The sequence below is a fragment of the Rhinolophus sinicus genome, chromosome 7, assembly GCF_057876585.1.
Source record: "Rhinolophus sinicus isolate RSI-liver-muscle chromosome 7, RSI-T2T, whole genome shotgun sequence".
NCBI lineage: Eukaryota > Metazoa > Chordata > Mammalia > Chiroptera > Rhinolophidae > Rhinolophus > Rhinolophus sinicus.
Window position 1 is genome coordinate 31,541,474 of NC_142507.1, and position 16,135 is coordinate 31,557,608.

General features: G+C 37.1%; 1 protein-coding gene across 15 annotated transcripts in view; it reads right to left on the bottom strand.

Annotated features, from left to right (window-relative positions):
• CARMIL1 (capping protein regulator and myosin 1 linker 1) overlaps window positions 1–16,135 on the bottom strand; it is a 352,154-nt gene that overhangs the window by 57,117 nt on the left and 278,902 nt on the right. For all 15 annotated transcript variants that reach the window (XR_016021728.1, XM_088799443.1, XM_074319291.2 and 12 more), the window contains 2 exons: window positions 15,183–15,314; window positions 1,885–2,060 (listed from right to left, as the gene is read on the bottom strand). Coding sequence is in view for 14 of the 15 variants with exons in the window: in XM_088799443.1 (XP_088655569.1) it covers window positions 1,885–2,060; window positions 15,183–15,314 (308 nt within the window). In the remaining variant the exon portion in view is untranslated. The remainder of the gene's footprint in view (window positions 1–1,884; window positions 2,061–15,182; window positions 15,315–16,135) is intronic.

The window sequence follows — 16,135 nt, forward strand, 5'->3', positions numbered from 1 at the left end:
TCTCTGTAGCTCGTTGTAACAAGATCTCGGTAGCTCTTTGGTTTATCTAATACTTTATTATTCCACAGATAAGATTCACCTGGGTTTCTTTGGGGTTACTGGATCCACCCCAAACCTCCAGAGGGGCCTGGGAATCCAATTTCAACATGTACTTCCTCTGATTATTTTTAGGCATATTTGGGAATTTTACTTCCTCATAAAACTGTAGAGTCAGTAGTTTCTCTCTTTATCTTCCTCTCTCCTTCTGTCTATGATGTGCAGAGGGTGGTTTATCTATTTCAAATTGTAGCACCAAAAAGTTTCTTAAACATGCATTTTTAAAAATATCTCAGGACTGTGCTATCATTTTTCTTCTGGATGTTATACTTCCTTACTAATTGAATTTCCAGTTTGCAAAATTTATAGAGGAAATGATTCAACCTAACCTGCAGTGCACTCATGCATATGAATGTGCCCATGCGTGTACGTGTGCGTGTGCATATTTGCATTCTCGCAGTGCTCAGTATCATACATGATAAAAAAGCCAAGGGAAGAGTTATAGACATATAATTGATTTACTAATATGAGGGGTTCCATTCTGATGTTCATCTTTCAGAATTGGCCCATTTTCAAGGAAAGTGACCGTATTTGACAGAATTTGGTATTCCAGTAAAGGCATCATTTTATGTATGATCTGTTGATGGTTCAATCCATTATTACAAAAGAATGGTGGTCAACGCATTTTTTTCCTTAATACTTAAGAAGCTTCAATAAAACTTCTGAATCTACAGGTTATAGAAGTATGTAAGCACAAGAGCTACAGTTCAGAAACTCACTAATCTATGGGGTCCTATAAACACTGGGAAAGTCTTTTTTGAAATTTCTCAAGTCCTTTCAGTTGTCCTACAACTCAGTTGAGTAGGTGCTAGGATTTTTTATTTAAAACACACACACACACACACACGACAGTTACATCCTAAATCTTAGACTGTCCAGTTACTGCTCAATCCTCAAATATCCATTATCTAACTTTAAGGTTGTTGGGCTTCAATATCTAGATTGTGATGATATAATTTTTGGCTTATTTTGTTTTTAACTCTTAGTTTTCTTGCAGACTGTTATTTAGCTCCATCACTGTGTTAGCATAATTCCCAACTCTTCAGCTAAGAGCTGGTATTTGTGCTACATCTAAATATTCTTATCAAGACTCAGAAATGGTTAAAATGGGCAACTTAAAATGTTTCTAGTCATCTGATTCTCCAACTAAGAAACAAAATGAGAATTAGCTGAGCTTTCATATAATGCTGGTAATCACCAGAGTCTCAGTGTAAAAATTCAGAAAAGTTTGTTGCTTATCACACCTTCTAAATATTTGTATCTTGGCATATTTTTCACCAAGCAACAATCATATAAACACTGCAGAGCACCATTAGTACATACACAGCATCACAGACCCACCAAAAGAACCCAGAGGGAAAATATGGTGAGGTCATAGTGGGCCTCTTTGCCTTTATAGACTATACATTTGTTCATAACAGCACAGTGGTAGAAAGCAGACTGATCTCAGTCTTCAAGTTAGTACTTTATAAAGGCGAAAGATAAGCTTTACCAGAAAAAAAGGGATTACAAATATGTATTCCCCTATCAAAAATAAAACACTTAAAAAGAGCACATAGCTATGTCCTCTTCAGTAACACAGGCATATCTGTGGTTGTCTTATTTTGGAAATGATTAAACCTATACATTTATGCAAAACTATATCTATATATAGTCATTACCCATTAGACACGCCTAACATATATATATGGATAAAGCCAATAACAGTGCTCTTCACAGCTGCCTCAACTACATTCACAGAAACTGCAGAGCCTAATAAACTGCGTATTATTAACATTATAAACCTACCTAATTTTGTTAAGAATATCAATTCCAGACTGCTCCAGCAGGACATTTTTAATGAAGGTACGTGGAATGGAAATCTTTTCAGTGCTGGCATGAATCAAGTCTTGTCGGATGTGGGCTTTTTTCATCACATTGGGACAAAGGTTCTCAGCGGCATCGACCATGGACTCGAGCAGTGCCTGCAATGCAGCACAGTGAGGGGGAGAGGATGACACTGCGCCGAGGCGCCACCATAAAACTGAAAGGTGGTTATATATGATGCTGAGCCCGTGGAGCACAGGGACACAACAGGGTCCTGAGCACGACCAAGGATTCTGAGATACCCCGAGTGACTGTGACAGCCAGATGATCATGATCTCAGGTAATCACTTTAAATCACTTAGCAAATCCACCAACTTCACACTGGCATCTGAAGTGTTATGGTGAACTTGTTATACTTAACACAAAGGAACTGTGATAAGATTTAAAAGGACACATATCAGCCTTTATACATCAACTTATCACATCACATTGTTCTCTATGGTACTGGAAAATAAAGTTACACATATTCCCTGGAAAACCTACCAGATTTGAACGCTTGGGCAATTTTACAAATCACAGAAACCCCAAATCAGGGCGACCCATTCAAAAGCTCTATGAAGACATCAGTAATAGAAAACCACAGAGACAACTGCCAGTTATACGAGTACTCTTTTAAAAGAAAAGCTTTAGTGTTAGGTAAAATTGTGATTGTTATAACAATAATAAACTCCACGAATAACAGACAAAAAATTTCACAGAGCACTTCATAACCAACATTAATAATAATCAAAACACACTTATACATGTAGCAATTTAGCTTGAAAAATGTATCTAAAGTATTTTAATCATAAATGGACCTTGCATCTTGTCAAATGCTTTTTCTAAATCTATGGATATAATCATGTGATTTCTCTCTTTTATTTTGTTTATGAGGTGTATCACATTGATCAATTTGCATATGTTGAACCATCCTGGTGCCCCTGAGATGAACCCCAGCTGATCATAACGTATAATCTTTTTAATGCATTGTTCAATTTTATTTGCTAGAATTTTTGCATCTGCATTCATCAGAGATATTGGTCTGTAATTTTCTTTTTTTGTGTGTTATCCTTACCAGGTTTTGGTATCAGGGTAATGTTGGCCTCATAAAATGAGTTAGGAAATATTGCCTCTTCTTTAATTTTTTGGAAGCTATTGAGGAGGACAGGTGTTAGCTCCTCTTTGAATGTTTGGTAGAATTCACTAGTGAAGCCATCTGGTCCTGGACTTTTGCTTTTGGGAAGATTTTGGATGGCTGATTCAATTTCCTTACTGTTGATCGGTCTATTTAGATTTTCCAGTTCTTCCTGATTCAGTCTCAGAAGGTTACATGTTTCTAAGAACTTGTCCATTTCTACTAGGTTATTGAATTTGGTAGCATATACTCCTTCATAGTATTCTTGCATGATCCTTTGTTTTTCTGTGGTAACCTTGGCAACTTCTCCTCTTTCATTTCTGATTTTCTTTATTTGTGTCTTTTCTCTTTTTATCTTAGTGAGTCTAGCCAAGGATTTGTCAGTTTTATTAATCTTTTCAAAGAACCAGTTCTTTGTTGCATTAATTCTTTCTATTGTCTTTTTTTTTTTCTCTGTTTCTTTTAGTTCTGCTCTGACTTTTATTATTTCCTTCCTTTTGCTGGCTTTGGGTTTCATTTGTTCTTCTTTTTCTAGTTCTTTAATGTGTAATGTTAACTTGTTTATCTAGGATTTTCCCTTGTTTTTTGAGATAGGCCTGTAATGATATAAATTTCCCTCTGATTGCTGCTTTCGCTGCATCCCAGTAATTTTGATAGGATGTATTTTCATTGTCATTTGTTTCTATGTATCTTTTGCTCTCTCCTTTTATTTCTTCTTTGACTCAGTCGTTCTTTAATAGCATGTTAATTTCCACATATTTGTGGTTCTTCCTACTATCTTTCTGCAGGTGATATCCAATTTCAAAGCCTTGTGACCAGAGAATATGTTTGGTATTATGATTTCAATCTTCTTAAATTTGCTGAGGCTAGTTTTATGTCCCAACATATGGTCTTACCCTTGAGAATGTTCCATGTACACTAGAAAAGAACATACAGTCTGGTGTTCTAGAAGGAAGTGCTCTATAAATGTCAATTATGTCCATTTGGTCTAATGTGTCATTTAAGAATGGTATTTCCTTACTGAATTTCTGTTTGGATGATCTACCATAGCTGTCAATGATGTAGTTAGGTCCCCTACTATAATTGTTTTTCAGTCAATTTCTCCCTTCAGTTCTGTTAGTAGTTGCTTTGTATGTTTTGGTGCTCCCTGATTGGGGGCATATATATTGATAAGTATCATGTCTTCCTGTTGTATTGTCCCCTTTATCACTATGAAATGTCCATCTTTGTCTCTTGTTACCTTTTTTATCCTGAAGTCTCTTTTGTCTGATCTGAGTATGGCTACACCCGCTGTTTTCTGGATACCATTTGCTTGGAGTATCGATTTCCACCCTGTCACTTTGAGTCAGTATTTCTCCTTGTAGCTGAGATGTGTCTCTTGGAGGTAGCATATGGTTGGGTTTTATTTCCTGATCCAGCCTGCTACTCTGCGCCTTCTTATTGGTGAGTTCAGTCCATTTACATGTAGGGTGATTGTTGATATATGAGGATTTCCTGTAGCCATTCTCTTGTTTTCTGGTATCTGCTTCTTTGCCTGTTTGTTGCTGTCTGGTATTTTCGTGTGGTGGTAGTCTATGATATTTCCCTAAGTTTCTTCTTTTTTTTATGTTTGTGTCTCAGTTCTGCATTTTTTTTTGAGTGATTATCGTTAAGTTTATGTAAAAGAAAGTTTCATATATACAGTAGTCCTTTTTCTTCAACATGCTCCATTTCCCTTTACAGATTCAGACCTTTACTCTCTATCCTTTTAAGTTTTTGTTGCCACAACTTATCCCAACTTATGCTGTGAGTTGATTGCTGAGTTATAGTAGCAGGTTGCCTTTCTTGTCTCTTTTTTTGTTTTTTTTTGTTTTTTAATGTTTTAATCTTTACCCTGTATGTTATGCTTAAGTGTATAGGGCCTTATTTTGTGTAAGGGTTGTCATTTCCTGCTTCTGTCTTTCTGTTTGTAATATTGCTCATGGTTTTGTATTCTTTTGATTTTTTGGTTCAGGTCGAGTAGTCTTCTTCAGTCTTTCCTGTAATGCAGGTCATGTGTTAGAAAATACCCTCAGCTTGTGTGTGTCTGGAAAGGTCTTTATTCCTCCTTGATATCTAAAGGATATCTAATATATCTTGCTGGATATGTTATTCTTGGCTGATAATTTCTCTCATTATTTTGAATATTTGATTCTCTCCCTCCTGGCTTGTAGAGTTTCTGCCAAAAAGTCTGATGATAGTCTAACGGGCTTTCCCTTATATGTTACTGCTCTTTTTCCCATGGCTGTCTTGAGAATTCTTTCTCTGTCTTTAATTTTTGACAGCTTCAATATAATGTGCCTTGGAAAGGGCCTGTTGGGATTGAGGTAATTAGGGGTTTAGTTTCGTTCTTGGATTCAAGGATCCAGTTCTTTCCATAGGTTTGGGAAGTTCTCGTTGACTATTTGTTGAATATGCTCTCTGTCCCCTCTCTTCTCCTCTCATATACTCATTATTTTTATGTTGCTCTTTCTGATGGAGTCAGAAAGTTCTTGTAGAGTTCTTTCATTTCTTTCAATTTTCAAGTCTTTCTCTTTCTCCATCTGTGTCATTTCCGGATTCCTATCTTTGGTATTACTAATTCTATCCTCCATTAGCTAGCTATATTTCCTAAGCTGGCTATTTCACATTTCATTTCTTTTATTGAGTTCTTCATCTCCAGAATTTCTATTTGGTTCTTTTTAAAATTTCAATCTCTTTAGTAAAATATTCATTTTGTTCTCTGATTGTGTTTCTGAGTTCATTAAACTGCCTAGCTGTGTTTTCTTGCATCTCGTTGAGTTTGTTTCACAACTGCAATCTCGAATTCTCTGTCATTTAAGTCTCATATTTCCTTGTTTTTAAGTTCACTTTCTGGAGAGTTTTCATTTTCTTTCTGAGCTGCCTTGTTACCTTGGTTATTCATTGAAATTCATGAATTATTTCTCTTCCATCTACAGGAGTGGGTTCTGCAGCAGGTTGATATGAAGGGGTCTTTCTTTTGCTTCAGTAGTTGTTGCTGGAATGTTTTATTTTTTTCTCCCATTTCAGCCTTTTGTATTCTCTCATGCTATAGCATTTTATTTTCTCTTGCTCTGTTTCGGCTTTTCACATGATGTGGGTTTTCTGGAAGGTGGGCTTCTCCTCTGTGAGCAGGTCACCTGGGTTTCGGGGGGCAATAGAGCTCTGAGCTTCTGAAACCCCAATGGTGCCCCTGCAGCCTGATGCAGAGCCTTTATGTCTCAGCAGCATCCGGCCAGAAAGGTGGCAGTGGGGTAGGATGTGAGAGACGCTGGTATGTTTGTGTGAATCCCAGCAACGTCGACTTCCAGCTGTCTCGCCCTTACAGTTTCTTCCTTATCACAAGAATTAGTTGCACTGTGTGTCTGCGGCTGTGGGACTGTCTCTCCAGTTCCCAGAGCTGTAGATATTGTTCTTTAATCAGACACTGCTACCATTTCTTCTGAAGCACCCTTCTAACACTGGGAGGATGGAGGTGGGGGGCGGGGTGGCTCTGGGAGGGTGTGCAGGGAGTGGGCTAGACTCCGTGTCTTTGTTTTCAGTTTTCTGCCTAGCTGTGAGGGCTTAAACTATAGTTATTACCCTGCTGTATTCGGGTTTTCTCCAAGATCTCTGCCTTGAATGCTGGGTTTAGCTGTATCATGCGCTGATCCCTCATGTAGGACTGTGGACCACTAGAAGTGCACCTGCAGCCTGGATCCTTTTCTCTCCTGAGACTGCAGTCACCTCCATGTTGTGTCCTGTGGCCCTCGGCACGCATCTCTGCAAAAACTCAACCCAACCATATGGTGTCTCCAAGAGACACATCTCAGCTACAAGGACAAGCATAGACTCAAAGTGAAAGGGTGGAAATTGACACTCCAAGCAAATGGTATCGAGAGAAAATCAGGTGTAGCCATACTGATGTCAGATGAAACAGACTTCAGGATAAAGAAGGTAACAAGAGACAAAGATGGACATCTCATAATGGTAAAGGGGACTATACAACAAGAAGACATGACAGTTATCAATATTTATGCCCCCAATCAGGGAGCAACGAAATAGACCAAGCAACTACTAACAGAACTAAAGGAAGAAATTGACCAAAACTCAGTTATACTAGGGGACCTAAATATATCATTGACAGCTATGGATAGATCATCCAACAGAAAATAAATAATCAAATAGCAGCCCTAAAAGACACATTAGAAGAAATGGATATAATTGACATTTATAGAGCACTTCATGCTAAAACATCAAACTATACATTTTTTTTCTAGTGTACATGGAACATAAGGATAGACCATATATTGGGACATAAAACTAACCTCAGCAAATTTAAGAAGATTGAAATCATACCAAACATATTCTCTGATCACAAGACTTTGAAATTGGATATCAACTGCAAAAAGAAAGCAGGAAAGAACACAAACACATGGAGATTAAACAACATACTTTTAAAGAACAACTGGGTCAAAGAAGAAATTAGAGGAGAGATCAAAAGATACATAGAAACAAATGACAATGAAAATACATCCTACCAAAATTTTTTGGATGCAGCGAAAGCAGTTTTAAGAGGGAAATTTGTATCATTACAGGCCTATCTCAAGAAATGAGAAAAATTCCAAATAAATAACCTCATGTTACACATTAAAGAACTAGAAAAAGAAGAACAAGTGAAACCCAAGGTCAGCAGAAGAAACGAAATAACAAAAATCAGAGCAGAACTAAATGAAACAGAGAACAAAAAGACAATAGAAAACATTAATGTGACAAATAGCTGGTTCTTTGAAAAGATTAACAAAATTGACAAACCCTTGGCTAGACTCACTAAGATAAAAAGAGAGAAGACACTAATTAATAAAATCAGAAATGAAAAAGGGGAAGTTATCACGGTCACCACAGAAAAACAAAGGATCACCCAAGAATACTATGAAGAACTATATGCCACCAAATTCAATAACCTAGAAGAAATGGACAAGTTCTTAGAAACATATAGCCTGCCTAGGCTGAACCATGAAGAACTGTAAAATCTAAACAGACCGATCACCAGTAACGAAATTGAATCAGTCATCCAAAACCTTCCCAAAAGCAAAAGTCCGGGACCAGATGGCTTCACTAGTAAATTCTACCAAACCTTCAAAGAGGATCTAACACCAATCCTACTCAAACTCTTCCAAAAATTGAAGACGAGATAGTACTCCCCAACTCATTTTATGAGGCCAACATTACCCTGATACCAAAACCTGGTAAGGACAGCACAAAAAAAGAAAATTACAGACCAAAATCTCTGTTGAATACAAATCAAAATTCCTAAACAAAATTCTAGCAAATAGAATACAACAATGCATTAAAAAGATTATTCATCACGACCAAGTGGGGTTCATCCCCAGGGGCACCAGGATGGTTCAACATCTGCAAATCCATCAATGTGATACATCACATAAACAAAATAAAAGACAAAAATCATATGATTATATCAATTGATGCAGAAAAAGCATTTGACAAGATACATATCCATTTATGATTAAAACACTTAATAAAATAGGTATACAAGGTAAATACCTTAACATAATAAAGGCCATCTATGACAAACCCTAAGCTAATCTCATAATTAATGGTGAAAAACTGAAGCCATTTGCTCTATGTTCAGGAACATGACAGGGCTGTCCCCTATCACCTCTGCTTTTCAACATAGTGTTGGAAGTCCTCGCCAGAGCAATTATGCAACAGAAAGAAATAAAAGGCATCCAAATTGGGAATGAAGAAGTTAAATTGTCACTCTTTGCAGATGACATGATGCTATATACAGAAAACCCTAAAGACTCTACCAAACAGCAATTAGAAACAATCAACGAATACAGTAAAGTTGCTGGCTACAAAATCAGCGTACAAAAGTCCACTGCATTACTATATACTAACAATGAAATCTCAGAAAAAGAAATCCAAAAAACAATTCCTTTTGCAATTGCAGCAAAAATAATAAAATACCTAGGAATAAACTTAACCAAAGATGTGAAGGACCTATATGCTGAAAACTATAAGACATTTTTAAAAGAAATTGAAGAAGACACAAAGAAATGGAAAGACATTCCGTGCTCATATATTGGAAGAATCAACATAGTTAAAATGGCCATATTACCCAAAGCAATATGCAGATTTAATGCAATCCCCATCAAAATCCTAATGGCATTTTTTAAAGAAATAGAACAAAAAATCATAAGATTTATTTGGAACCACAAAAGACCCCGAATAGCCAAAGCAATCTTAAGAAAATAGAACAATAATGGAGGTATCACACTTCCTGACTTTGGCTTGTACTACAGGGCAACAATAATCAAAACAGCATGGTATTGGCAGAAAAACAGACACATAGACCAATGGAATAGAACTGAGAACCCAGAAATAAAACCACATAAATACGGACAGTTAATTTTTGAAAAAGAAACTAAAAATATACAATGGAGAAAAGACAGCCTCTTCAATAAATGGTGCTGGCAGAATTGGAAAGCCACGTGCAAAAGAATGAAATTAGACTGCTATCTGTCACCATGTATGAAAATTAATTCAAAATGGATCAAAGACTTAAGTATAAGACCTGACACAATAAACTGCATAGAAGAAAACTAAACTTATGGACCTTGGGTTCAAAGAGCATTTTATGAATTTGACTCCAAAGGCAAAGGAAGTAAAAGCTAAAATAAACGAATGGGACTATATGAAACTTAAAAGCTTCTGCACAGCAAAAGAAACCATCGACAAAATAAAGAGGCAACCAACTGAATGGGAGAAGATTTTTGCAAACAGTGCCTCCGATAAGGGGCTAATATCCAAAATATACAAGGAACCCATGAAACTCAACAACAAAAAAACAAACAACCAAATTGAAAAATGGGCAGAGTACCTGAAGAGACATTTCTCCAAAGAGGACATACAAATGGCAAATAGACATATGAAAAAATGCTCAACATCTCCAATCTTCAAAGAAATGCAAATAAAAACCACAATGCGATATCACCTCACCCCAGTCAGAATGGCTATCATCAACAAGACAAATAGTAACAAGTGTTGGAGAGGCTGTGGAGAAAAAGGAACCCTCATACACTGTTGGTGGGAATGCAGACTGGTGCAGCTACTATGGAAGGCAGTGTGGAGGTTCCTCGAAAAATTATGAATAAAATTACTGTATGACTCAGCAATCCCTCTCCTGGGTATCTACCCCAAAAATCTGAAAACATTTATACATAAAGACACGTGTGCTCCAATGTTCATTGCAGCTTTTTTTACGGTGGCCAAGACATGGAAACAACCAAAATGTCCTTTGATAGATGAATGGATAAAGAAGTTGTGGTATATACACACAATGAATACTATTCAGCGGTAAGAAAAGATGAAATAGGACCATTTGTGACAACATGGATGGATCTTGAGAGTATAATGCTAAGTGAAATAGGTCAGACAGAAAAAGCAGAGAACCATATGATTTCACTCATATGTGGTACATAAAGCGAAACAACAAAAGAACAAGACAAACAAATGAGAAACAAAAACTCATAGACATAGACAATAGTTTAGTGGTTACCAGAGGGTAAGAGTGGAGGGGTGTGGGAGATGAGTGTAAGGGGGATCAAATATATGATGATGGAAGGAGAACTGACTCTGGGTGGTGAACACACAATGGGATTTATAGATGACGTAATACAGAATTGTTCACCTGAAATCTATGTAATTTTACTAACAATTGTCACCCCAATAAACTTAAATAAAAAATTGAAAACCCAATAATAATCCCACATAAATATGGATATATAATTTTTGACAAAGGAGCCAAAAACATACAATGGAGAAAACAAAACCTCTTTGATAAATGGTGCTGGGAAAATTGGAAAGCCACATGCAAAAGAATGAAATTAGACTGCTATCTGTCCTCATATACCAAAGTAACTGAAAATGGATCAAAGTCCTAAACGTAAGACCTAAAACAAACTGTATGGAAGAAAGCATTGGTACTAAACTTACGGACCTTGTGTTCAAAGAGGATTTCATGAATTTGACCTCAAAGGCAAGGGAAGTAAAAGCTAAAATAAATGAATGGGACTATATCAACTAAAAAGCTTATGCAAAGCAAAGGAAACCATTGACAAAACAACGAGGCAACCAGCTGAATGGGAGAAGATATTTGCAAAATCGCCTCCGATAAGGGGCTAATATCCAAAATATGTAAGGAACTCATACAACTCAACAACAGAAAGAAAAACAATCCAATTTTAAAAAAAGGGGCTGAGGACCTGATCAGAAACTTCTCCCAAGAAGACATACAAATGGGCAACAGACATATGAAAAAATGTTCAACTTCACTAGCTATTAGGGAAATGCAAATAAAAACCACAATGAGCTATCACCTCACCCCAGCCAGAATGGCTATCATCAACAAGAGAAATAGTAACACGTGTTGGAGAGGCTGTGGAGAAAAAGGAACCCTCATACCCTGTTGGTGGGAAGGTAGATTCGTGCAGCTGCTATGGAAGATAGTGTGGAGGTTCCTCAAAAAATTAAGAATAGAATTACCATACGACCCAGCAATCCCTCTCCTGGGTATGTATCCTAAAAATCTGAAAACATTTGTCCGTAAAGATACATGCACTCCGACATTCATTGCAGCCTTATTTACGGTGGCCAAGACATGGAAATTACCAAAGAGTGCTCTGATAGATGAATGGATAAAGAAGATGTGGTATATATACACAAAGGAATACTATTCTGCAATAAGAAAAGATGAAATGCTGCCATTTGTGACAACACGGATGGGTCTTGAGATTATTATGCTAGGTGAAATAGGTCAGACAGAAAAAGTCGAGAACCATATGACTTCACTGATGTATGGGACATGAAACTGAAAGTAACAAAGGAACAAGACAAATAAGGAAACAAAAACTCATAGATGCAGACAACAGTTTAGTGGTTACTGGAGGGTAAGGGGTCAGGGTAAAGGGGGTCAAATATATGGTGATGGAAGGAGAACTGACTGTGGGTGATGAGCACACAATGTGATATGTAGCTGATGTAATACAGATTTGCACACTTGAAACCTATGTAATTTTTCTAACCATTGGCACTCCAGTAAACTTAAGGAGAGAGAGAGAGAGAGAGAGAGAGAGAGAGAGAGAGAGAGAGAGAGAGAGAGAGAGAGATTTCATGAAGCCAAAGCTGGTTTTCTAAGAAGATCAACAAAGTTAAACTTCTGGCCAAACTGTTGAGGAAAAAAAGACACAAATTGTCAATATTAGAAATGAGAGAGTGGATATCACTAGAGATTTTAAAAGGATAATAAGATATGTTATGACCAACTTTATGCCAATAAATTTACAACTTAAAAGAAGAAGAAGAAAAAACAAGAGCTAATTCCAACCATTTGGTACACTGAGAAGGAAATGAACAAAGGGCACAAGAGAGAACTTGTGGTTTAGACCATTCGGAACAAGAGACAGTAGGAAGCTGTTTGACAAGAAGTTCCTGTTGCAATGTTTTATTCTGATATAAATGCCAGGCAATCCTTAGTATGTAAGTATTGTTAAAAACACTTTAAAGGAAAAAATAGGCAAGAGAGACAAATATGTAATTTACAAAAGAAGAAACACAAATGGATAAGAAAATTACTTGATATATCACTGGTTATTAAAGAAATCCAAGACGCAAAATAAGATTTTCTTTATCACATTATATTGACAAATATTACAAGTTAATGTACTTATATTGGTGAGCATGTGGCAAAATTGGCAACTGTTTATACTACTGGAGAACAGTTTGCAAATTCATACAAAAGTATAGAATGTATGTACCATTTGACCTAGGAATGGGTCAATGATAGGCATTTACCCTAAAGGCCTTAACCAGGATTTAGAAAATAAAATTATGCTGGCTGGGAGGTAACAGAAAATATGTATTGGTCTCTGCCCCCAGTTCCTGGCACAGAGCTCCTGAAACCCTTGTAATTTCCTGGGTGACAGGAGTATCTTTTGTTCTGATGAGGCGACTGTGGGTGGGTTCTTGAATGAAAGCTGGTCACTGGAAAGGTCAAGCCATGATTAGAACGTTGGAATTTTCAGCCTCATTCTCCATTCTCTTGAGAAGGGAGAAGCGCCTCCATAAAATCCCGGGGTTCAGAAGGCTACCAGGTTGGTCAACACGTGGAGGTGCTAGAGAGTGGTCTACCCGGAGAGGACATGGGAGCTTCACACCCATACCACATACCTTGCCCTACACAGCTGCTCCATCTGGGTGGTAACCTGTACCCTTTATCATATCCTTTGACGAAGTGGTAAATATAAGTTCTATGAACTGCTCTAGCAAATTAATCAAACCTGAGGAGGGGTTCATGAGAACCTCACATTTACAGCTGATAGGTCAGAAGCACCATGTGACAACTTGGACTTGTGATTGGCATCTGAGGTGGGGTGGGGCAGTCTTGTGGGACTGCGCCCTTAACCTGTGAGTTCGATGTTATCTCCAGGTAGATAGTGTCAGAATTGAGTTAAATTGCAAGACACCTAGCTGGTGTCGTAGATAATTGCTTGATGGAGGAAAACTCCCACACATCTGGTAACCAGAAGTGTCAGAAGTGAAGTGTTCTGTGTGAAAGTAAATGAGAAACACAAAGGAAGACTGAGGTTTCCCAATATATTGGTACATCTGTACAATAAAATACTATGTAGCCATTAAAATGATGTTGATTACTCACTGATCTAGAATTGTATTCATGATACTGTACTGGACATAAAAAGTATGTATAGTATGATCACATGTATGTAAATCTGTGTGTAGACACAGAATGCTTGGAAATTCAGTAAAATATTAAAAATGATGCTATTTCTGTGATTTTAAGTGATTTTTACTTTCTTCTTTTTTATACCTGCTAGAATTGTCTAAATGTTTTACAAAGACTAAGTTTCATTCTTTACAGTTGGAAATAAATAAGCAAAAATGACTTTGTTTAAATGTGTAAGAAAGTATCCTTCTTATATATTTTATCCTTCATGAAGAATAAAACAAGTGCTATGAGCTAACAAATGATCTGGCAGAACTCTGTACCAACCAATCAGTCCTTTTTCTAAGGTTTGCCTCTGCCCAGAATAGATTAAAAACAAACATGGTTAAATAAAATAAAAATGGTACAGAGTCTCTCTATATTATATGCCTAAGAAGATGGGATTAAACTCCTAAATAATTCACATTTTCTCCCTCATTAATTTAATTTACAGAGTAATTAGCATGTTGCAAAGGTATTACTGAGTTGCGCATGAAATCTCTATGAGCTGCAGCAATGTGTTCTCAGAAGAAAACGCAGCCAATAATTATAGAAATTTAGACAGGGTTTTTTTTTTTTTTTAAGGCATCCTTGAACAAGCAGACTGGAAATTATGGAAACTTTCTGAAAGTGAAATTTCTCTGGTGTAACTGGTTTTTCGAAGTTACGTGAAGAAAAAGCAGGTCTTAGGTTACTCTACTCCCTTAAATTTCAGAGACTTTTTTTCAGCCAGGGAGCCTATAGACAAGTCTCTGCAACAGTGCGTGCCTTGTAACTTCATTCCAAATCCTTTTCCCAGTCTTCCACCAGCTCCTTACAAGGACTGCTATCTATTTATGTGGCAGACTCTTCATATAACCAGCATCTAGGACTGTAACCACAGTTCCTGTCATCTTTCCCATTCTCTAAATCAAATGGAGTAACAGAAGATATTTATTCCTAAAGCAGACTTCTCTTTCTGCTTTATGATAGAAATCAATCATTCTCTTATCAGTAGTAACCTGTCATGTTAATTACATTTCGACATTTACCATCAAAAATGAAATTGAATTTGAAAGGTTTTCCTTGATCTCATTATGTAAGAAGTTATTCCAAAATTTATAAATGAAGCTGGAAAGGACACAGTATTCAATTTTTACTACATATGCATGTGTGTGTAGGTATGCGTGCTCACACACACACACACCTACACACACACACACACACACACACATCTATAAACTATAGGCAGCTATGGTATGAAGTGTTATCATACATGATTTAGTCATAACAGTGTCATTTTCCAAAATAATAGAAACAACAAACCTTTAGTTGTTCATCTACAACTCTTGTAACTTCTCCAGCCATTGATTCCAAGGTCTCCTGAATTGGACTGGATAACAAGCCACTGGCTCCTGCCCAAGATGCACCACCAACATGGTATAAATTTGGTAACAACTGTAAGAAAAATAATTTAAAAAATATTTAAATAAGCACCAAAGTCCATGCAGTTAGTAAAAAGGGTAGAGAAATATTATTAGGGATAATCTATTCTTGATCAAAAGTCTTTTATACACATTAGTAAATTGAGATCCAGCTGTGAAACCATAGGAGCAGTATATGACTTCTTTGTGCCATGTCCTCATCTGGGGTGTGTGAGTGTGTGACTAATCCCCAAAGTTTCATCTACTTATGACATTCACTGAGTGTGTGATTCTAACAGCAGAGCGAGGACCAGATTCTAGTTAGTCCTTTCTCTACTAAGTCAAATTTTGGGGACCAAATTCTAATTTGAGAGAAGCTTCGTTTTAGATGTGACAGATGGAAGTATCATGCTATCAGCTTGTAAGTGGAATAATGTTAAGTGAGTTGTTACTCATTTAAATTACGACTACCTCTCAGTTATTCAGGACCTGATTACATCTTTTGTAAATCACATCAGCCTTCTTCTTTTATTCTACTTTTTTTTTTTTAATTGGGGAAGAGGAACAGGACTTTATTGGGGAACAGTGTGTACTTCCAGGCCTTTTTTCCAAGTCAAGTTGTTGTCCTTTCAATCTGTTGTGGAGGGTGCCATTCAGCTTCAAGTTGTTGTCCTTTCAGTCTTAGTTGTGGAGGGCGCAGCTCAGCTCCAGGTCCAGTTGCTATTTTCTAGTTGCAGGGGGCACAGCCCATCATCCCTTGCGGGAGTCGAACTGGCAACCTTTGTGGTTGAGAGGACGCACTCCAACCAACAGTCATCCGGGAGCTCAGCGGCAGCTCAGCTCAAGGTGCTGTGT